The sequence below is a fragment of the Ochotona princeps genome, chromosome 15, assembly GCF_030435755.1.
Source record: "Ochotona princeps isolate mOchPri1 chromosome 15, mOchPri1.hap1, whole genome shotgun sequence".
NCBI classification, from domain to species: domain Eukaryota; kingdom Metazoa; phylum Chordata; class Mammalia; order Lagomorpha; family Ochotonidae; genus Ochotona; species Ochotona princeps.
This window is the reverse complement of record NC_080846.1, coordinates 9346438-9370623: the sequence shown is the minus strand read 5'-3', so window position 1 is coordinate 9370623 and position 24186 is coordinate 9346438. Positions and strand designations below refer to the sequence as shown.

The 24186-nt window shown below is 48.2% G+C and overlaps 1 protein-coding gene across 5 annotated transcripts in view; it reads right to left on the bottom strand.

Annotated features, from left to right (window-relative positions):
• LARGE1 (LARGE xylosyl- and glucuronyltransferase 1) overlaps nt 1-24186 on the bottom strand; it is a 460854-nt gene that overhangs the window by 306005 nt on the left and 130663 nt on the right. For 3 of the 5 annotated variants that reach the window (XM_058673507.1, XM_058673505.1, XM_058673506.1), the window contains exons 2-3: nt 19440-19627; nt 12714-12770 (exon numbers count right to left, since the gene is read on the bottom strand). In XM_058673507.1, the coding sequence (XP_058529490.1) occupies nt 12714-12770; nt 19440-19545 (163 nt within the window). In that variant the 5' untranslated portion in view covers nt 19546-19627. Of the gene's footprint in view, nt 1-12713; nt 12771-19179; nt 19238-19439; nt 19628-24186 lie in introns of those variants that run through there. The other 2 variants (XM_058673508.1, XM_004589562.3) reach the window with 2 other exon arrangements.

Genomic DNA, 24186 nt, shown 5'->3' with positions numbered 1-24186 from the left:
GTATCAGCCTGGCCCAGCCCTGGCTATTACAGGGCTTTGGTGAATGAACCAGCAGACAGAAAGTATCTTTTTTTTCCTATGTGCTGCCCTGCCTTCCAAGTAGATGAAAACAAACCTTCATGAGAACAGACAGCCACCCAGGACTCCAGCACCCACTCTCTGAGTGCCTGGGATCGAGTTCCTCTTCTGCTTCCAAGTCAGATTCCTGCTAATGTGCCTGCAATACGGCATACAGTGGCCCACGTGAGTTCATCTCTGCCACTCGTGTGAGAGACATGAAATGGAGTTTCCAGTTCCTGTCTGCAGCCTGGCCCAGGTCCAGTGGTTGCAAACAACAGCAAATGGGAGAAGAATCTTATTCATACTGATGGTTTCTAAGATCTAGATGTTATCTTCAAACTCATCAACCAACATCATCACATATGCATTGCCTTTTGTTTGTCAATCGAATCTCAATAAAGTGGTTCAAAAAATAAACAAGACCACTTTAGAAGAAGTTGATGAATTAGTAACTAATATACTTAAAGAACCTTGCAATGGGTCCCCCTCTGTCCACAGAAGAGCAATGATGATTGTGCATGCTCAATATTTTGTTTTGTTCAGCCATACAGCTTAAACGTTGCTAACCTGAAAATCTAAAGTGTAAAATTCTTCAAAGCTTTGACAGCTGTGATGATGTCATAGGTAGAAGACACAGGTGACCTCACAGGATGGGTCACAGGTGCACCAAAATAGTGCACAAACCACCTTCAGTCTATGTGCATAAGGTGTCACATAAAACAATCTGTATTTATACTTCAGTCCCCTTTCCAAGACAATTCATTTGAATATGACTCCCCCAAATCACAAAAACTTGAGAAGTTTCCTGTTAGCATCAGATCACCGGCTGTTTCAATGTCACATGTTCAAGCTTTTCCTGACACACAACTTTGGACACGGGTACCCTTACTCTGTTCTCCCACAGTGCCTGGTGCTAAATGCCCTATTCTTACTTCTGATTCAGTACCTAAATTTGGCTTTATTCATCTCTCACTACCTCCTTTCTAAACTCCCTGGACATGCACTCTCCTTACACTCACAGAGCTCATGGCACCAGCCGGGCACACAAACTGTACTTGGCAGGTACCTGCAAGGAAGAATCAGCAAAAGCCACACCGCAATTCCTGGTCCAGGGCTCTTTGGCAGAAATAACTCCTCTATTTTTAAAATGCCCCACATCCCTGAAGATGACACTACTGCAGAATTACAGAAATGGGAAAAGGAGCTTACAACCTGCAACTCATTCAGCAGTTCAAAATGACAACATTAATTTAATGAACTTAAACACCGGTGAACTTTCTAACACATCCAAAGCTATTTACACTGGGAAAGGAATGCCTAAGGTTGCTTGTCAAAGGAGAACTTAAATAGAGATGACATATATAACTTTCAAATGTTAATTTTTTTTCAACTTCATGTTTTGATACAAGTTGACTTTTCCCTTTTGCAATTAGGAAATCAAGAGCTCAACCCTGATATCTTGACCCATGCTAACAGGTACCCATCATCCTCCTTCCCTTCAAATGACAGGTGCCTTACTCACTAAGCCTTACAAATGCAAAGTCCCATGGTCCAGGACTGCTCTGAAACTTAGATGCCAAGTCAACATAGTGACTGTCTCCATGTAAGTCCTGCTTACGTAGGCAGACTGGGGACCAGTCCCGAACACCTGCAGCAGCTAGTGTTCCCTTCAAAATGGACATGTACAGTCACATCATGATGCCCCGCACAGAGGGTAAGGAATTCCAGGACAGTGAGGCTGCAGGGACCTGCCAGGACCAAGACCCCACACTAAGCTGTCCCTCGCACACACACCCATGCCCCTGCAAGCTGTGCCCTCTGAACCCTCAATGGCAGAGGCCACTGATGGCCAATGCACAGTACACAGCACTTTTGGTATAAGGATTATTTTGAGAAGCAGATAAAGAACACACATCTGTAGAAGTGAAGTTGGCCCTGCTCCCTTCTCCGTGAAGGAGGACACTGGCTGATGACAAAGGAGGCCAGAGGCCTTTGTCAGTCTGCGAAAGGTACCAAAGGCATTGACACAACAGACTTCTGCACAGGGGAACCTGCCTTTCCGACAAGTTGTCACCTTCACACCCCCGACCTTTCTTCTTGTCTCATCTCTTAAAAACTTCCCTTTGGTTGTTGAAGAAGCTAGACAGCAGCCTCCCAAGTGCAGGACAGGGTGGAAGTCTGAAAGCTCAGATAACATCCACTGTCCATACACAAGCCTGCATCACGCAGTCAGTGAGGGACTACGGATGCCACAGTAGCACAGAGTGCCACCCAGTGCCACCTGAGCTGAGGCTGTGCGGCTGGCATGGGCAAGGCCCCAAGCACACACTTCTCAGGACCTTTCAATTCTGTTAAAACATGGATGATTACTTATTTGCTAACTACACATCAGCCTATCTCTCACTTGTAACTTGTTACTTACACGAAATACGTCATGGCCTCTCTTTGTTGTATCCAAACCATTAGCACTGCTACTCCTGGCATTTTAGGGTCACTCAAATAAGGTTATGTTTCAACAAGGCACTGCAATTCTGTGATATTCTATGTGGTAATGTACATGGTTACTGCATCATTAATGGGCAGGGGGCATCCACAGCTTGGATATGTGGCCAAAGGGACCCTCCTCACACCCTGGGCAGGATGAAGTGGGAATGTGCAAGGTGCCATCACACCGCACAGGAAAACACAATCGAACACAACCACTGAATTCTAGAATTTTCTATTTGCTATTTTCAGCTCTCAGCCGACCTTGGGTAACCTGTAACAGAAAGTGAAACTGGATTTGCATGGGGTAGGGCCGCTAGAGTGTATGTTGGCTTTCTAAGCTATCTCTTTGGCAATTGCTCCCCATTCAGGGGAAAAATGCCACTAAAACATGTTGTACACAGGGCCAGTACCTAAGACACCAGCATGTCATAGCAGAGCAGTCGTTGAAGTCCCAACCTTTCTGCTCTCTACCAGCTCTCTGCTAACGTATCTGGGGAGACAGTACAAGATGGCCCAAACACCTGGGCCTCTACCACACAGGAGACCACATGATGTTCTGGCTCCTGACTACTGTGGGCATCTGGGGAACAAACTGGCAGACCAGAGAATTCTTTCTTTCTGTGTGTGTGTGTGTGCGCGCGTGCACGTTTGCTTATGTGTCTAACTCTGACTTCCAAACCAAGGAATATATCTTCTAAAAAGAGAAAATTGTTTCTTTCCCTTTGTCAAAAGCAAAACCAGCAAAACAAACAAAACATTCCAAGCAGCACCATGGGGTGGTGGGAGAAGGCGGGAAAGAACTACAGAGAGAACCCAGAGAGCTACAGAACATACGAGGGAATCCAAGTCTCCTGGTCCTATTTGACCTGCAGCAGCTCCGTTTTTAGGTTTTTGCTTTGTTTTTTAAAAGAAACACATCGTTGAGGTGGAATTCACATATCATACAATTCGCACGTTTCATGTACAGGTCTGTGGTACTTAGCACATTCACAGCTGAGTGCCATCACCACTAATTCCAGAGGGTTCTAATCACCCCTAAGGAAACTATACCCACCTGCAGCTCCTCCCCATGGCTCCCTCCCTCCTTCCTTTCCTCCATCCTGGGAAAGCCCTCATTTATCTTCTCTATGGACTGGTCGTGTAGACACTACATAGTCCTTCACATTGGGCTTCTGTCACTTGGCACAAAATTTTCAGACTTCCTTCCCCTAACAGCGTATGTCATCCCTTCTCTCCTGTTGCTGCAGGAACACTTCAGCACAGGGCTTCACCCCATCCTGTTAATTCATCCAATCAGGGATGGGCATCTGGGTCATTCGCATGCTGGGGATATTAGGAATACTGAGCTTTGGATATTTGCATACAAATTTTTATCTGAGGACCTATTTCCATTTCTCTGGGATACACACTTTCCAGAACTGCTGGGCCATAAGCTAACCCTGCATTTAACTTTTGGAGGAACCATTCAAAGTTTTGCCCAATGACTGCTCCACTGTACATTCCCAGGAGCAACCCAGAAGAGTTCCAATTTCCCCACCTTTCCCCCAACACCTGTTATTTCCTATCACTGATATGAACCACCCTAGTGGGTGTGAAGTGGTGCACCATGGTGCTTTCCATTTACATTTTTCCCAATGGCAATGATGTTGAGTGTCTTCTCATTGGTCATTTGTCTGTCTTCTTTGGGGAAATGTCTGTGGAACTCTTTTTCCCAATTTGTAGTTAGCTTATCTGTCCTTCCTTGCCCCTGTAAAGCAGCCATGAGCTCTTCATGCTTTCGGATGCCAATCCCTTATCACGTGCTCCCACATGACTACATGTGCCTCCTCCTATTTTGTTGTATCCCCGCCATCCTGACGACACCCTTTGAAATACAAGATTTTAATTCTGATCACGTCAAATTTACCTATTTTTGTTGTTGTTGTTAGCAACATACTTGGTATTATATCTAAGGAAACGTTGCTTAATCCTAAATCCCAGAGATTTACTCCTAGCTTGTTTTGTTTCTGAAGAGCCTTGTAGCTTCAGCTCTGGTGGCCTGACCTACGATCCAATTTGATTTCCCTTTCGTTCTTTTTACAGGATAGCCATCAATGTAATTCCCCTAACTCTGTGTGACCTTATTTCAAAGGTTCTAGAAAGAGAGAATAATTTGCACGTGGCACCCCAACAAGTCTTCGGGCATGAGGCAGGGCCTGGATGGAAGCACGGCTCCTTTGCCTCAGTGAGCAGGTGCTGCTGACCCAGTGCAGGCCACGGGCCAGTCGTTTACACCCAAGGCCCCGGTGCTGTGCAGGTCCTCAGAGACACCTTGCTCTCCATAAAAGGAACACCCAACCTCTGATCTACCATGTCACCTGCACCTGTTTGTCCCAGAATCACTTCTACTTAGTCTGGGGTCCTACTAGCATCAGGGAATGCCCCAAGCAGGTCACAAGTCTTCGCTGTACCTCACTTCCACTCCAAGGTCCCCGAGCTTCCAAAGCACCAGATGTTCTCCAGCAGTTCTCTGGTGCTTCAGTTAAGCCTGGGGACAGACGCAACCACAAGCACCCGTGCAGGTGCAACCCCGACACCTGTGCAGCTGTCTCAGGGTCCCCAGAGTCACCCTTCACCTCATTCGCAGGCCAAGCTTTCCACCCGAGGAGATGTACTCTTCAGCTGAACTGTGCCCCCTGAGCCACTGCCTCTCTCCACATGTGACGACGGCAAAGATGCCTTCTCTGCATTGAGATGTTCCCTTGCTCAGAGACTCATCCACTTAGCAAGGACTCCCTGGGGCTGGCATTAGGGCACAGATGGGAAAGCAGACACCTGTGATGCCAGTATCACTGTGGATGCCAGCTGATGTCCAGAGTGCTCCACTTCTGATCTAGCTCCCTAATAATGGTCTAAGAAGAAATGTACAGGGCCTGGTGCAATAGCCTAGCAGCTATTCCAAGTGCCAGGATCCCATATGGGTGCCGATTGTTATCCCGGTGGCCCCACTTTCCCATCCAGCTTCCTGCTTGTGGCCTGGGAAAGCAGTCGAGGATGGCCCAATGCTTTGGGACCCTGCACCCGCGTGGGAGACCTGGAGGAGCTCCTCGCTCCTGGCTTCGGATTGGCTCAGCTCCAGCCGTTGCAGCTGCTAGGGGAGTGAACCATCAGATGGAAGATTCTCCTCTGTCTCTCCTCCTCTCTGTATATCTGCCTTTCCAATAAAAATAAATAAATCTTTTTAAAAAAAAAAACTGTAGAGAGGCTCAAACTTTGTAGCCCTGTGCTGCCCAGATGGGAGACATGGGTGGATTTCCCAGTTCCTGCCTTCAGCCTGGCTCAGGCCCAGCCACTGTGAACCAATGGGGGGAAAATCTATCAATGTCTCTCTTTCAATCCCTTTGCACTTGAGCCAACTTCCACTGCTTTTCATAGTTTTATTTGCTACAAATACATCAGTTTACATAATGGGCATTTCTTTTTCTTAAAAAAAAGATTTATTTATTTTTATTGACAAGTCAGATATACAGAGAGGTGGAGAGACAGAGAGAAAGATCTTCCGTCCGATGATTCACTCCCCAAGTGACCGCAACGGCCAGTACTGTGCTGATCCGAAGCCGGGAGCCTGGAGCTCCTCCAGGTCTCCCATGCAGGTGCAGGGTCCCAAGGCTTTGGGCTGTCCTCGACTGCTTTCCCAGGCCACAAGCAGGGAGCTGGACGGGAACTGGGGCTGCCAGGATTAGAACCTGCACCCATATGGGATTCCCAGCGATTTCACGGCGAGGACTTTAGCCACTAGGCCACGCACCAGGGCCCTGTAACGGGTATGTCTAGTGGAGGTTTATATTTTCACTCACCAGGAAGTGAGTCTGTTTTGCTTTTTGGATGCTACATATCCAGTATCTGGGAGAAGAGCGTGCTTTCCTGCAAGCTTTCTTGCCTGACCTAGACTTATACTTCATCGCCTAGACACAATGGAAAACACTGAGCACCTACTAAGTGACTCCGGAGATACAACACGGAGTAGGATGCCACAACCTGGCCTCCCAGGAGCTGTCAAGTTCATGGATGTGATTCACTCAGATGTAGCCATGGTAGAGCAGGGACAAACTCACCTGCTGATCCTGATGCCCACGTGTCTGGCTCTGTGCGTGGACTTCATCATACTGCCCGGCTTTGGGAGGCAGGGGTCTATCACCACTCCACTTTACAATGAAACACACACTCACGCTGCACACAGCACTGCACCTGCTGGAGGAACAATTGTGGAGGACCGCACAGGGAGACAGGAAGGGGCTCGGAAATGCTTGGAGCACAAGGGGATGCAGGAGGAAGAGCTCTGACAGCGCTCCCCTGTGAAAACAGCACTGAAGCCACAGTAAGGGCATGAGAATACTCCATTTAAAGAAAAAGTAAGTTATGTGGGGGCCTTGATTGCCAGTAATGGGGTCAGGGAAACGGAGATTGTGCAGGCCTCTGTACAAAATCCACTGCATGGGCCTCAGACAGAGCAAGAGGCGTGTGTGGTGGCAGAGCGCACTAAGCCGCCACCTCAACACTGGCATCCCGTATGACAGCACTGGTCCAGCCTGCTCTGCGTTCCACTCAGCTCCCTATGAGTGGTCTGGGAAGGCAACAGAGGATGGTCCCAGCGCTAAGGCCCTGCCACCCACATGTGAGACTCTGATGGAGTTCTGGGCTCTGGCTAGCAGTTCGGAACAGCCAAGGCCATTGTGGGCATTTGGGGAAATGAACCAGTGGATGGAAGATCTCTCTGTGACTCTGCCATTCAAGTCCATAAGTCTTAGAAGAAGAGGAAAGTAGGAAGAAGAAGAAGGAAGAAGAAAAACCAGCATATCACATAGGAGGTAGAGTGGAGGCAAAATCCCCACAACCATGCCTTGTACTGATTTTCAATATTATCACACACGGTGTGCCTTTGAGAAAATCTTTTTATAATTTTTTTTTTAAATAGCATTGCATCAACATGTCGGGTGTAAGGGTCTGATCTGGCAGTGGGACAGCAGAGACGAGGCTCCTCGGCGCCTAACATTATGCTTGAATTTCAGGTAATTGAATTTGGCTCTTAGCACTAATGTCATTTTCTGCTAAGTTAATGTTCTCGGGATCCTTCACAGAAAGATGCTCACTGGTGGAATGCAAACAGGGCCCATTCTGAGAAGAACCACTTGGGCAGCCCAGGTACGCCCCCCCGCCCAGGCTGAACGGAGGCCAGGTCGCTGTCAGGGGGGAGATGGCAGCCCTGGGTGGGGCCCCTGGGAGGAGCTCCAGGGAAAGCTGCCTGTGAAGCCCACAGGCTGAGCACTGGGCTGGTGGCTATTTCAAGTTTGTCATGAAAGCAAACTCCTCAGGCCCTTGGGCACCACGGCAGGCATGTGGAAAGTCAGCAGGGCACCTGGGAGCGCAGGATGCCTGGGATGGAAGACAGCATGCAGGGGAACAAGGAAGACGAGGCGCTGCTGCTGGTGCCAGCTCACTGCCAGAGTACGAGCATCACTCTGCCTAGTCACAGTGGAAATAAGAGAACACTTCTCTGTCACCCTGGGCTACACAGCCCAGTGCCCGCTGTCGCAGAGCAGTTAGGACAGCAAATTTTACATCCTAAGGGGCTGGCCTTGTGACAGGAAAGGCTGCCACCTGCAATGCCAGCATCCCATAGGGGCACCAGATCGTGTTCTGGCTGCTCCACTTCCAATGCAGCCCCCTGCTGAGGTGCCAAGCAAAGCAGTAAAATACAGCTCAAGTACCTGGGCCCAGTGCCCATGTGGGAGACACAGTGCTGGCCAGTACAGCCATCTGGAGAGTGAACCCAGAGTTCTCTGTGCCTCTTGTAACTCTGAATTTCAAATAAACAAGTAAATACTTTTTAATCTACATTCTAGATACTGTGGGTAGAGCCTGCTGGGAAGAGGCAGGAAAGCTGAGAGAACATGCTTCTCTATTTGGAGCTTGTGAAGTCTCTACAAATGAACCTACTCTCCAGGCCTCAGTTTGTTCATCTGAAAAATGGAGTAACATTTTTATGGGTGAGGATTAAACATGACATCGTGTCTGATTTACGAAGCCAGCACGGCAGCTGGCACAGAGAGAAGCTTGAAGGTTCTGCTGGCTCACAGAGGCAGGGTCAGCCTGGGTGCCAGGGGGCCAGGCTGTCTCCTCTCCATCCTGGTTCTGCCACAAATCCTCCAGGCTCCCTGCCTGCTGCCTGGTGCTCTACAGATGACAGCTAATTACATAAACATAGTGTGGAAGAGGTACCTAGATCCTACTGTACTTCTGCAAGACTGAATGGAACTGCACAGCCTGAAAAGCCTGCAGCTTTTAGCGGCGACACTGTCCTGGTCCAATCCACCCAGTAGCGGCAGCACACAAAGAAGCTGGGTTTTCTATTTGAGGGACCTCTTCCCCTGTCTCCCTCCCTTGCTTCCCAGACCATGGTCTTTGACTACAGCAGCAGCACCATGGCCCTGGGGGTGGGCAGTCTTAGATCAGGAGACACAGAAGCCAGCTCCCTGGAGTAGAGCTGCAGAAGCATTGATGAAGTGTCCCGCAGACCCTGGGCAACTGACAGTCCCCAGGGCTCAACAGGGACACTCCAAGAAGAGCAGGAAAAAGCAAAACCAAACAACAACAAAAACAAAACATCCTTAAGCTCCTCCCTGGGGTGTGGCTGCTGTTGATGCAGAGTCACTGAGAGCCCAGGACCAGGACAGGGGGCTGGGAGGGGCCAGAGGGTGAGAGCCTCTGCCCTGGATGGAAGCAGAAGCTGAGAGGGAGCCCTGTGCACACAGAGACTCTGCTGAAACCCACGAGTCTGAAAATCTCATGTTGACCGAGCTGCTAGATGTTCTCAAGCTTCCGTGGCCTTTCCTGGATGGCCCGGCTGCACACGCTGCTCTCAGACCATGCAGGGACCGTTCAGAAACCTCAGCACACAGCCTGGCCACTGCTTCCTCTCAAACCCAGCCACTGGGTACAACCCTGACCCCTTTCTCCCTGGATCCATCAGTATCCAACAAGCCTGTCACCTAGTGTGCAGAGACTGGTATGCCAAGCACACACGTGTGTAGCATGTGCTGGCATGCCAAGCACACACATGTAGCACGTGTACAACACATGCTGCAGCATCGCAAGCATTATGGGTTTTTTCACCAGACTGCAGTCAAGAGCTCGCCTGCTAGATCAACAGCAATGTGTAGGCCTCCCTTGGGTTGGTTAGAAACACAAACTGACAAAAGTTTCTGAGACAGAAACTCACCTAACTCCTGAATTCATGTGTACTCCCTGCAAAGCACAGTAGGGAGTTTAACGAGGTCTCAGAACCAGTGTGATCCCCTTCAAGGCACACAGAATTTTATAGGAATATAAATATCAACCGCAAAGCTGGCAACAGAAAGGTCAAATATTAGTCACCTGCATGGGCTGCAAACATCTCAAATGGAGAGAGACTCTCCTGACTCTTACAAGCTGGATGGCCTTGGACAAACACTGATGAACACCTCTGAGTCGCAGCTTCCTCAACTATAACATGGGATAAGCATGTAGTTGTTTTCAGGTGATAAGTGAGAACATGCATGAGTTAAGACAAAAGGTTCAAACCCAAATTCTGAGGCAGGCAGCGTCAACACAAGGCATGAGCATACAAGACGTACCCCCTCGATCCTATTCTTCATGAAACAATAGTGCCGGGATGACAGAGCAGCCAAGGAAGACAGAGCCTGTGCTGAGCGAACATGCATGAACCATGCCAAAGGAATGTATAGCTCAAGTCGATGGCCGTGAGGATAAACTGAAGGTCTAGATTTAATGGATCATCCCATTTAAGGAAGGAGGGAGGGAAGGAGGGAAGGAAAAGAGGGAGGGAGGGAGGAAGGCAAGCAGGCAAAAACTGTGACTCTTACATGCACTCTCAGTTTTAATCATTAGCAACCAATTCAAAAATGGTAAAATCAGGGCATGCATGGAGTGAATGCAGTATTACTGCAAACCAGACACAGCCCCTCTTTAACTAGCAATAAATCCAAGCAGTCACTATTGCTTCCGTCATGGCCATGGTTGAAACAGCTGATGTTCATTTTCATGTCTTCCACAACAAAATAATACAAGGTTCCTTGGAGCGGACATTGGAGTACAGTGGGTTAAGCCACAACATGGGATGCCTTCATCCCATATCCGAGTGCCAATCTGAGACCCAGCTGCCTTAATTCAGCAATTTCACATCCTGATTCTACTCAATTTTTTCCTAAATGTTTATTCACTTTTTAAAGACCTATTTATTTTTATTGCAAAGTCAGATATACAGAGAGGAAGAAAGAAAGATCCTCCGTCCGCTCATTCACTCCCCAAGTGGCCACAATGGCTGGAATCAAGCTGATCTGAAGCCAGCAGCCAGGAGTTTCTCAGGGTCTACCATGCAGGTGCAGGGTCCCAAGACTTTAGACCACAAGCAGGGAGCTGGATGGGACAGAGGGCCACCAGGACACAAAGAGGCATCCACACGGGATCCTGGCATGTTTTGCACACCTTAGGCTACTGCGCTGGGCCCAATTTTTTTGGTTTTTAACAAAAAGGAAGTTTTCCAAGCACAAGGGTGTTATAAAGATATATATTCAGGGACTAATACAGATGGGAACATACTCCAATGCATCAATATGGAGCAATAATATTATTTTAATATTAATTGGAGCCATGTGATAGCTTAAGTACAGAATTAGGGTTTGAGGAGCAAATTTCAGATCTTGAGAAACTAGTGCTGTGATCACACCCTCCTCAGGTGAATTTCTGTCCACACAGTAAGGTTTATCAGGAAGGAAAAAAGAAAAAGCGGTTAGATGGAAGTGTTAAACATTAGTCTCCAAAGAAAAGCTGCCTGCTTAGACAGCGTTTGAATTTCAAAGTGAAACACAGACACACAGCTTCACAAATCCCAGAGGTTACTAAAATATCTCTTATCTCGAAAGAATGTTAAGCCCTCAAAATTCCAAGTGCAGTTAGCTATGTATTTAACTAGAAGAACTGCACTGGATTTGAAAAAAAAAATACAACAGTATCTACAGGGAAGTGGATAAATCATAAGATGAACATTCTGTGAATTTATGACAAAATGAATACACTTACATAATTATGCACACTAATACTTGAGTGATTCTCAGCACCCAAAGTGTGCCTCATGCCCTGTCGTCTCGTTCCACCCTCCTCCGGTGTCCCCCAAGTTCACCACTACTCAGCTTGCTACAAAGGCCTGCCTTAGTTTTTGCCTGTGCTTGAAATTTACATGGTGAGAAATGTACAGTACTTATCAATTTGCACCTGTCTTCCCTGTGAAGCCCTCCGTTGTCATGGCTGTACAGTACTTCCCCATGTAAGTAGGGCCCTATTTACTTCATTTCTGATGGGCAGTGTGTATTTGCCTGTTTGGCGCCAAGTCTAAATAACATGGATTGGATAGTTGTAGGACAGGTCTTAGCATGGGGACACGTGCTTCTCTTAGGTGCACAGAGAGGGACTGAGGGCTCACAGTGTACGGTTAGCTTCTTTCGAAACCAGAGTGATCTAGAAAAGTTACACCAATAATGAGCTTTTATTTAAAGTAGATAAGTCACTTAATCATCAACAGGTCTCCCTGATTCAACTCTTTTCCTACTTAAAAAAAAATTAAAGGTATTTGAAATTATAAATGAAATTGCTTTAAGCCCAGACCTTTCCTGCCACTGCCACCACACACATCCACATCAAACAGTGCAAGATCTGATCTTCTTAGGAAACCTTAACCCACTGCCAAGTTACTGATTAAACACCTACAACAAACAAATTATTTCGGTTTCAAAGAGTTCAAACAATTCAGACCAATATAGTCAAACACAAGGTCTTTTATTTGAGCCATAAGCCTTATTAGATACTAATACGCTCAGCTTAAATTTAAAGACACAAAATTCCTGGGGCAGGACAAGATACTGTTATTAGAAAGTAGTGGATGATATTCCTTTACTTCGTCTCCAACAAGCAGAAGATGGAGAGTGTGGGACAAAGGGACAGAACAGAAGGTGCTAAATAAAACATGCCTCCAAGATGCTCCTGACCTGAGGCTCACCACCTCTCACTATGCACCCTTGACATTGGCCCCCTCTGCCACAGTGGTGAAGTTAACCTTCAACTGGGATCATTACCTGGGGCGTCTGGCCTGGGAACATCTGGGTCGTCCCAATGTAATCCTAGGAGGTTTTCTAAGAAGAAAACACGAGGACTAGAATTGGAGAAACAGACGAGATGACCTGTTTAAGAGAGCCAAAGCAGAGAGGATGATGTGATGATGTGAAGGTGTGACAGGCTGGCCGTGGTGATGCAGGTATGGGTCAGCAGGCAAGGAAATGGACACACTGTGGAAGCTAAACAAGACTAGGAGACGATTCTTCCCCAGAGCCTCCAGATAACATTGGCCCTGTCAACATTTTGAGTTTAGCCCTGATGACCTACAGAACTGCCGATGAGCCATGCAATGGGTAGTGACTTGATAGCACAGGGATAGGTCATCGGTCTACAGTGAGAGCTGGGATGCAAAGATGCCAGGGCTGCTGATCCGCAGATGAGGTTCTTGACATGAGCTCTTCGGGACAGGCAGCCAACTGGTGCACGAGGGCATTTTTACTCAACGTTATTTTCAAAGCAAAGGTTGGGGGGGGGGGGTGCGGTGAAAGTCTGGCCTAAGGGCTATGACAAAGCCCGGGTCACACACATCCCTTGTTGGAGTGCCTGGTTGAAGTCCCAGCTCTGCTGCAGACTGCAACTTCGTGCTAATGGGCATGACAGGAGGCAGCAGGTGATAATGGGGCTCTCTGCTGCCCACATGGGAAACCCCGGTGGAATTCTGGGTTCCTGGCTTTGGCCTGCCTTGGAGGAAAGGAGCAAGTGAGATCTCTCCACCTCTCAAGTCAGGTAAAATCAGTAAATGAAATGCTTTAAAGTTCAAAGGCGGAGGGTCTAGGAGAAGTCAAGGCCACCTTGACAACCATCTCACAATCAAATAAGATGGTGATGGACTCAACCGCCCTCCCGCAGACTAAGACCTTAGAGAAGGTCTTCCGACCCAAATAGTTCAACCTAAAGGCACCTGTAGCTCCACCATGTGCCTGTGAGCTGGGCATCACTCAGTACTACCCACTCTCACATGCACTCTTGGTAAGCTTCGGGCCATACCCAGCACCAGTAACTACTGAACACTCGTAGAAAACTTCACTTCTGACCCATTAAAAAACATTACCTTGTTATATTCTCTCCATTTCCTTTCGTATTTGGCACCCTGGCACAGCCTAGCCTTAAGGACAGTGATGCCCTAGACAATTGCTTACTTAGACCACAAATCTTCTGGCACATTCTGGGCTGAAGGATGAGAGGCACTTCCGAGTCTGGGGAATCAGATGTGTGTAGCTGAGCCCTCCTTGCAAAAGACAAATGCTGCCTATCACCTACCCAACAACACGAGTGCCCCAAGACCCCTCATAGTAAAAAAGCAAAGAGAAGACTTTTTAACTTAACAGCTCTCTGGTTATCATCTAAAGGGTCAAATTTCAGGAACCACCCCCCCTCATTTTTCCTGAGATTTACTGTGGTGTTTCTCAAACACATTCTTTTCAGGAGGTGCCTGAGTTGATAACAACAGAATGCACCATGAACTGAAGCCATGACAGCATGAGCACGGCTGAGACTACTTGCAAAATTAATATCCTGTGGCTACTCACTGGTTTCAGAGGTCCCAGACCTGGCATCCACTGAAGACAGTTGCTCTTAAATAACTCCCACACCTCCTCCCCTGGCCTACTCCTCTGACCAAGGGAAGCCCCCGCAAGGAGCTGGTTATGAACGCTCAGAGCGCAGCCTGTGTGAAGGATTGCTTCAAGTGCTGGAAAGCACCCTTCTTCTACACGCTGACAGCTCAAGCACAGCTACATCCCTCTCCCTGACCCTGAGCTACACTGGAGAGTCCCACCCTGCAGCTAACCCCCACCAGACCCAGGGCCTAAGGCGATTCTGCTGGGAAATGGCAGGCAGAGGCCACATTCGGCTGGACGTGTGGCCATGTGGAAGGAGTCAGGTGCAAGAATTAACAATCTAACCAAACACAGAGGAATGCAGGGACCCAGGGCCTCAAATGTCAACACCACACAGCCCCTAATAAGGGTTTCCAATCCCCCCTCAGCAGAAGGAAAGAGTTCCCACAGCAAACATTTGGAAGAAACTTTTTTTTCCTCCTAGTACCCATTTATAATACTCGCTAGCAGTAAGTGGTAAGTGGTACAGTTAGGTACTGGGAGCCTGAAGCAGGTTCAGAGGGCCCCTCCCAGGAAGCTCACAGGTGAGTGATTAGAGAGACAACAAACAAGCCATGTATCCCTTGGCAGATGCTGGCCACAGAAGTCGCCACATGGGCCAGGACATTAGTGAGATATGACACTCACTCAGCCCTGGAGGTGTCTGCCGGGAGCAATAGCTGTGAGCAGAAGGAACATGAGAACAGAAATGAAGAAGCCAGAGATGAGCGAATTCCACAAGGCGCTTATAACCTGGTTAATGACTGAAATTATGGAGTAAAGGAGTGGGGGAAAAGGCGTGAATCAAGATCCCAGAATGATAATAAGGAATCCTGAAATCCTGAGTCAAGCCAGAAGGCAGTGAGAGTTACTGGCCCTCAAAGCTAGAGAATACATTTGTTTGCTCATGCGTTCACTCATTTGACAAATATCAGAAGCCAACTCTGTTCCTGGCCCTTCAGCAGGTGCTAGAAATAAGAGAACCACTCCCTTCCCTCTAGGGCCTTAGGAACCATGGGTGCTGACAGGTGATAATGGAAACAAGCACAATGAAATGCCAGGGCCATGGAGGGGAGGTGCAAGGAAGACACAGCTAAGGATGCCAACCCCTTTAAGGGTAGAGAGCAGCAAGCCAAAGGTGCACCAAGGCCACGGCGGTGACAGCTGGGCAATGCAGGAAAGGAAGCAGAAGGAAAAGGGAGATTAAGGGCCCTGAGGTTTACAGCTTCAAGGCTGTGCATCTGGGAAGGTGAGCTGAGGGGACGGAGGAAGAAAGGTAGTTGGGGAAGCTCCTAAACTGAGTGTCTATAAAGCATCTCCATCCATGATCAGGTGCCCTGGTACCCTGGCTCTCGGAATGGGGACGTGTGTCTCTTTCCCAGACGTGAATTCCAAGCTGGACCTTCAGATGGGTAGAAGAGAACTGATACTAATCCTGGCTCCACGCTCTTGAGCAAACCACACGCAACATGCTCCCTCTTGGGTTCTACTTCCTGTTAACCTGGAGAGTTCTGCTCACTTCCAACTAAGCTCCATCAGAGCACAGAATTCTAACCTTGCAAGTGGAAGAAGAGTATTCTGGCAGGTGGGCTTTGCCCTGACGGAGGAGAGGAGATTATGTCAGGCCTACGGAAGGGAAGTGACTGTGCCACCCACCCTGCTTCCCTTTGGCCGTCCCCACATCTCTCCTGCTGAGGCTCTCATCGGTCTCTGAGCAGCTCTTCCCAGGGCCGAGCTGAGTGATCCTCCTTATGATGAGCCTGACATCTGACTCCCAGCCACCACGGCCCTCTACACCTGAAGGACATTCAGAGAGAGTGTCACCTCTCCACGCGACAGCCCTTTGTGGGTTCCTCATTCTTCCCACCCTTTTCTTGGGCAGCCAAGCTTGCACCAGCACCAGCCTCCACCATCTCTCCTCTATAGTTGCTGACCTGTCTATATTAGTATTACTGTGGAGAGCCGAGCAACATGCTGTGGCCCAGCTGCACCCTCCATTATGGGCAGTAAATCTGTCACCTTTAACACTCTAACCTAGAACATGTATGCTGATATGCCCACACCACCCTGCCCTTGCCAAATGCAATCTGTGATGTTGTCTCAAGAGTAGGCTATTGAACTGTTAAACATCACACGGTCGGATCAGACACCTGTACCCAGTGTCATATTTGCTGCAATGCACTTTATCCGTCTTCCTGCTTTTCCCAAATCTATAAAGTGATATTGCTCAAAGTCAATAGTACACAATCACTCCCGACCAGGGGTGAGCAGGGTAGCAAACGCCTTCAAAGCAGACCTCACTGTGGAGGTCACTCTGCAGAGGCCGTCGGTTGCCCACTCTTCACACCCTTGAATCACACATCCTTTGGGGGCTCCCTCACTCTCATTCCTTATGTTTCTAAACAACTCCCTGTCATTGAAACTGAAACCAGACTCAAAGCTAACTGAAATGGAGCGGCTGACATGCCAAAGAGGCCTGTGCCCACACTGAAGTACCCAAGTCAGTTCCCAGCTCTGCTCCCGCACCCAGCTTCCTGCCGATGCAGACCCTGGGAGGCAGTGCTGCCAGCTCAAAGACCTGGGCGCCTACCATCTTACAGGGGAGACATGAATTGGGACCTTGGCTCCTGACCCTGACTTAGCCATAACTGTTGTGAGCATTTGGGAAGAAAACCGGTAAACTTGAACTCTACTCTCTATCAAATAAACGAACACATTTTTTGTTGTTGTTTTAAATGGCATTTTCCCTTGCTATCTTCTCCCACCCATGGGCAGTGGCTTCAGGAGAGGTAACCACAGGCAGGCAATCCCATCAGAGGCAGGGCGGCCAAGAAACAAGCAAACGGAAGAAGTCTTCTCCGTCTGGGGCTGCTGAGAATGGGGTGCAAACCTCTGAGGTTCTCTGTGCAGCAAGAACCACCCTGAGGAAAATCCAGGTGCAGAAAAGCAGGACAAACAGATGACGAGAGAGCAGGCCACACACACATCACTTCGGCACCTGTCTCCAGCCCTGCCTAAAGCCCGTCTTTGAGCTCATTCCATTAACCAGAAAGCCTCCTTTTAGCAAAAAATCGATTTCAGCTAGGTTTCTGCCAACAAGTGCAAACCAGGATTCCACAACTTCCCTGATGGGAACCCAGAGATCACACTGTACCTCACCAGATCTAAGACACCCTGAAGCCTTCATCCACAGCATTGGGAGTCCAGCCACCTGCCTTCCCTGGAGGCCTTGGCCAGATAACTGAGGCTCATGTCCCCTCTGCTCCCTATAAGCAATGTGGGGACACTGACTGTGCCCACAACATGGGATCACCGTGAGAAAAGTCAGGGCATTCGAGTCCTTAGCACATGGCCTAGTGTGTAGAAATGTTCAAAACATCATTTTTTTTTCTATTGTCAACATCACCATAAACATCACTGATGTTATACCACTGTCATTATCAGATTCATTTCATTTGTCAAAAGTTGGTGTGTTTGAGGCTGGTGCAGTAGCTTGATTGGCTGATGCGCCCCTCTTCAGGCTTTCAAGCACTGGGATCTCATAGGGACGCTGGTTCGTATCCCAGCTGCTCCACCTCCTATCCAGCTCCCTGCTTGTGGCTTGTGAAAAATGACCTAAAACCTTGGGACCCTGCACCTGCATGGGAAACTTGGGAGAAGCCCCTGGCTTCTGAGTTTGGATCTGCTCAGCTCTGGCTGTTGTGGCCACTTGGGAAATGAAACCGTGGATGGATGATCTTTCTATCTCCCTTTCTTTCTACATATCTGCCTTTCCAGTGTTCACTTTCTACACCGGTAATAGCACAGGTGCCCCTGCCTTCCTGTGCGAGCACTCCTCCAGCTCTTCTGTGAAATTCCTGATCTTTCCAAGGACTAACATCAATTCACTTCCCTTTCTCTGATCCCTTTGCCAAAACCCAGTCACCATCCACTGCCATGGCGTAACCACCTCTCTCTTCCTGCTGACAGCTGGAGGCTCTGGCCACTGCAGGAAGGAGGATATGGGGCAGCAGGAGGGACACAGGTGTGACGCTGGGTCCCAGCCTTGGGCTGGAAAGCATGAGCCTCCTCCCTGCTACACAGGCACTTAGCTCCACCCAGTTTAGATTTAGTCTAACTCAAGGCAAATCTAAGAAAGCAAAAATTGAGCTCCTAATCAAAAGGTAGCCTTGAGCTGTCAATAAAATTATACATAAAAGAAAAGTTAAAAAACACAGTAGTGACTTCCTGGAGACAGATTTTCACTTGGGTTATTATTATTATTATTGCTTCATGTGTGGGGGTCAACAGAAAGAGTGTGAGCTTCACCACTGACCCCTCTTCCACCCCGGGGAGCTGGCACAACCATCTCGTATACGCAAAACACTGCACCCCAGTTCAAGCTGCGGCATGAGCCAATGGCAAGCCTTGTCTGTTCTCCTTACTTCTAGAAAGTGATGGCAATGATGGTTTGTTTCGCCTGGTGTGGGGAGTGCAATGCTTCACGGCATCCCATGCCAGCCAGTAAGTGTGACTGATCCCCTTCGAGCCAGAGCATTGGTCTGACAGCACCAAGTAACCACCCCCCGCCAGCACCCTGCTTCCTCCGTCACAACACGTGTCCCCGAGTGCAGCAACCATCTGCTCACCCACCGTCTTCTCCACTAGAATGCCAAGACCTGTTAGCTCCTATGCTCCGCACAGGGTTTAGCACAGGTGCCACACCATGAGATCCACAACAAAATACCCACTGCGGGAGGAGCTGTATGAACACACAGAATGTCAAAGGGAACATCTGGCTCCATGAATGGCTAAGGACTCCTCTGAGGGCTGACCTATTCCCCGTTACCAACCTGTGGCTCAACTTTGTGTAGCCAGTACAAAGCCATTACATTGAGTGCACCTTCTTTTGCTTTTGTGTTTTTGCTCACCTTGCCCACTGCCTCCAACTTCCCTTGTGATCCTAAGGGAACCATTTACCACAACCAGGCATCAATATCCCATCATGCTACAAAATGGAAACCCTGGTATCCAACAACAACATTGTGATGTTTCGGGAATTCAGTGACAGCCACAGTCTATTCCCCCACGTCTCCCTCCTTTCCTTACCTTCCAAGCTCCCAGCAAACAAGTAAATCCAGGTGACAGCCGGGATGCAGAGCAGAGTCAGAGAGGCAGCCAGGAATTTCCGTCTCCCTCTGCAGATTCCCAGCATCCTCTCAGAAGTGGCAAACCCTAATCCCAGTGCCGCGTCTCTGTCGGGAGCGTGAAGTCGTCGGCCTCCCTCATAATAATTCCTGAAAGGAAGAGCAAAGAGGCAGGGCTGAGATCTTAGCGCTGAGATGGACACCCAGGACAGAGACAAGCCTCTCCCAGGGCTGCAAGCAGTTCACCTGCCCTGTGACTACCTGCTCACCTTTAGTCCCAAGAGGTGCTGCTGCAGCCCTGCCACCTGGCCAAACAGAGACATTCAGTAAACAGCACGGGCTTAAACCCCGTAAGGAATCACACACATACACACATGCACACACTTTTAAAACATTTATTTTATTTATTTGAAAATCACAGTAAGAGAGGAAGAGGGAGAGGGACAGTGAGAGGGATAGGGAGAGAAATATTCCATCTGCGGGTTCGCTCCCCAAACAGCTGAACAGTGGAGTGGGCCAGGCTGAAGCCAGGATTATGGAACTCCATCCATGTCTCCCAGGTGGAAAGCAGGGACCCACATACTTCAGCCACCTGCTGCTGCCTTGGCACACACACTACCAGGAAGCTGGATAAGAAGAGCAGCAGCCTGGCTTCAAACCAGCGCTCTAAGGTAGGATATCCGTCATATAGCATCGCTTAAGCCAGTGTTCTACACCACCTCCCCATTACACACTCATTCTCTCTCTGTGTGTCTCTCTCTCTTGTACACACCTAAGTTAACACACTTGAAGAGCACTTAGTTGGCATTTCTTTTTGTGGAAAAAGATGTACAAGCAGATGTTATGTACAACCAGGTGTTCTGTTTTCCAAGAAAATGAGAACCAAGCTTGGCTTCCAAACGCACATTCTAGCGGTACAACTTGTGGCACCGAGGGTCAGGCCGCCCCAAGAGAGCTGGGTTGAGTCCCAGCTACTCTGCTTCTGATCCGGCCTCCTGCTAACATTTCCTGGAAGACAGCAGATGATGACCCACACGTGGGAGACTCAGACAGAACTCTCGGCTGCCAGCTTCTGTCCAGCCCAGCCCTGACTGCTGCTGGGATTTTGGGAATGAAGCAGAGCATGGAAGATCTTGATCATTCAGAAAAAAGCACACAAACATGAAAAAGGGCACATTCTAATGAGACCACAAACAGCTACAGGAACCTCCAGAAAAGTAACAGCAGAGATCTATCTGCATGAGACACAGTGAAAGGGATGCCACGGTTGCTCCATAAGCTATGTGCGATTGAGTGGACAGACGGGTTCCCATGTTCCTGGCAGAAGGGTTTGGGTAAAGCACATGGGATAGACTGAAAAGCACACACAGGGACAGGTGGCTGGGTCAGACCATGGCAATCTCCTGCATGAGCCATACCTCGGCCACAGTCAACAGGAACTGTGCTGAGGAAGACGAGAAAACAGGAAAGACATGGGAACAAGGAGAATCTTCTTTGAGAAAAAACGGCTAATGGACAGCCAGCCTGCAGAGTGGCTTCGGCAGGTGACTGCACATTGGGTTTCCTAACAGTTGGAGTTCACAGCCCATGATGTTTCATTTGAGCCTCTCTGCCCAGGAGACCAGGTGACTTACCAAGGCACCACAAACCTAAAACCTCAAGAGACCACAGGATTTCGTCTCCACCCACCCCTAACACAGATGCCACGCTGGCGACTCGAGGAAAAGTCCACACAGATGGGGCCAACAGAGAACCCATGCCTGGTCAACAGCTGGTCAAAGCGTTCAGGTGTCCAGAAAATGGATGTCCGTTAGACGGAGGGCTTGGTCTTCCCCATCCCACCATGCCTCCTCCCCTTGTCAGAACACTCACACCCCCTATGGCAGTGGCATGCTTGGCTGCCTCCTCTTACCATGAGCTGTGACACTGTCCACCCCATGACCCCCATTGTGCCCCCCAAGACTTAGCACACAGCCTGTCAGCTGCCAGTGCCTGGTCACTGTTAAAGGAATAAACAGAATCAGACTGTAACCCAAGGCGATCCTCCGAAGCTTCAGGAACTTGTGTTCAGCAAGCTGCTGCTGGCAGACACCTAACGGAGAAGTCTCGACTGTCATGGCCAGGCTTTTCTGCTGCAACCGCTTTGACATGATTTCCTAAACGACCTTCTGAAACGGATGAAGGACTACAGAGCTGGAGGGTATGGACACGCAAGTCAAACATAGAAAGCCAAATCTTTTTGAACAAAGAAATGTTGACTTGAGAATAGTCCCCGAGAGGGACATCTCCCCTTCACACAGACTCTGCCAGTCACAGAGAAGGAGAAACAACCAAGACCCCTTTGAGGAGAAGCGAGTGCAGGGGGAGCAGGCTGTGCACTTCTACCCAGCGGAGTTCAGGTGCAGGTGGTGCACTGCCTGGACCTTGCCTTGCCCCGCCTGCAGAGAAACCTCAGTGCACTCACCTATAAAGGGAAGCGATGCCTCCTTCCCAGGGAGGTTGAGAGGCCTTGAGTAAGTGATCAGCAAAGATGTACCAGGTTCATTTCAGGGGTGACCCTCTTCCCCAAGACTAGTGAACGACACACTCCTACTTATGCTGGTGCCTCTCCCCACCACTACACTCACCCCACATGGTCAGGCAGAAGGAAATCCCCAACAAATAGGTACTAACAAGACAAACGGATCATTGAAACCTGAACAACTTCCCTTTTCTGATCCACTCGTCACTGGGAGGGATCACCACATTTAAAATCAGATTATTATTATTATTATTATTATTATTATTACATTTCACTTATCATGAGTCAAGATAACCTATGATAAGTACTAGTAACATGTCAAGCCATTGTCTGTTTTCTACGTACATCTGTTTATATTATTCTCAACATCTCCTATGAGACAAGGAATGTCTTTATTTTCCATTGTTGAGGTGTGGAGGTTCATTAACTGGCCAAAGGCTTCCCACCAATTAGAAAGAGGCAGCCACCCTAGGGCTCCGCTCTCCTCCCAAGTGGATTCTGACAGCCTCTGCTAGGAGCCAGCCTTCTTCTGCTCTACCCTGACTCTTTCAGGATGAATCCAACGGTCAATCCTCCAAAGGTCAACAACATTCCAACAGTTCTTCTTCTCCCCAACAACCTCCAGGCCCCCAAATACAATGACAGAGACTAGATAGCTACAAGTAGTTTTAGACTTCAGACTAAAGTAGGAAAGAAACAAAACTAGCATTAATATTTACATGATATTTTAAAAACAACACTTGAAAATGTTTATTTTCCTCCTTTGCTGTCTCCATCTGCAGAACTTAATTTCAACTTGCATAATTTGTACAAAGTTTTAAAACAGTTGAGGGTGGTTTGCCTTTTATGATAACATTGGCATCTGAAATTAAACCCAGCAGGTAAAAAAATATTCCTTCATCGATTTGACTTTTAAATGACACCGCTGTGCACTCAAAACAAATTTTAAAGAAAAGGAAAAAAAAATCTCACTTTTCTATCACAAGTTACTCCAGGAAGTCAACATAGGAATTCACACAAGAAGAATAGAAGGATGAGACAGGAGGTGGGCTGGAAATTACATCCTAAACAAGAGCTCAGATTGATGCCTTCACTACAAAGACCAGCCTCCTACCCTCTGCTCCCTCACTGCTGCCCACGGAAAGCGGGACTTAGCCCTGTCCATTCAAGCGTCTAGCGACCTTCCCTCCACATCAACACCCAATCTGGGCCCAATTCTTCCTCCTCAGCACCTACTCCACTTGTCTTCTCCCAAGTGTCGTTAATCATGAAATTCACCTTGATCAAGCAAATTGTATGAGCCAGAACGATCAGCAGAATTTGCAAAGCCATAAAGGCAGGATTCAACACTGAATGTGTAATGTATCCTACAGCCCAAAGTAACACATTTTATACACACGGGCAAATATTTACACATCTTTGAGGCTACTTGAAAAAGTTAAAAAGTATGATGTCATTTTGAGGTAGGCAATGCTCACTGTCCATATTATTTTTAAAAAGGATGCACCATAAAGAAGCTTTTTAGCACTAAAATAAGCTTGTACTTTCCATTCCATTTTCTGTGACCTTTTTTGAAGTGTGTGTGTGTGTGAAGCTTCAACATACAATGTTAGCTGAGAGTATTTATATACAAATGATTTCAATGTATATGAGCATGTACTTGCCCCAGATTTCACACGGGAAGTATGTGCTGCTTTTCAGAACCACTTAGAAGCTTAAATCATTACATCATCTTGTGTCAGATACTTCAGCACAAACAGCACGGGACGCTGCTGTATGTGCTGGCTGTCACACGCTGGCTGCAGGGAGTTAACATCCGTGGTTTCCTAATTGGGAACACACCCTCCAGGGGTGCCTGGTTGCCACGTGAAAGACCACAGTCAGAAGCCCACGCTGTACACGTCCTGTTCCAGCTATCTCTGATCAACATTGAGGCTGTCTTTTAATTAGCATCATAGATGTCGGAAATGATTTTGCATGGCTGTTCACAATGAGTGGAGTGTAAAAGCAGTGCATGCAAAGATACATAGAAGCCTAAGGAACAACGATTTGAAAAATAAAAATAAATAAATCTAAAGAACGCAATGACTCTAATCCTCCCCACATCACTTAGGTTCCCTAACAGCGCAGTTAACAACTGGAGGACTGAAGCCACTGATTTAGCTAAAGACTGGCTGCCACTCACGGA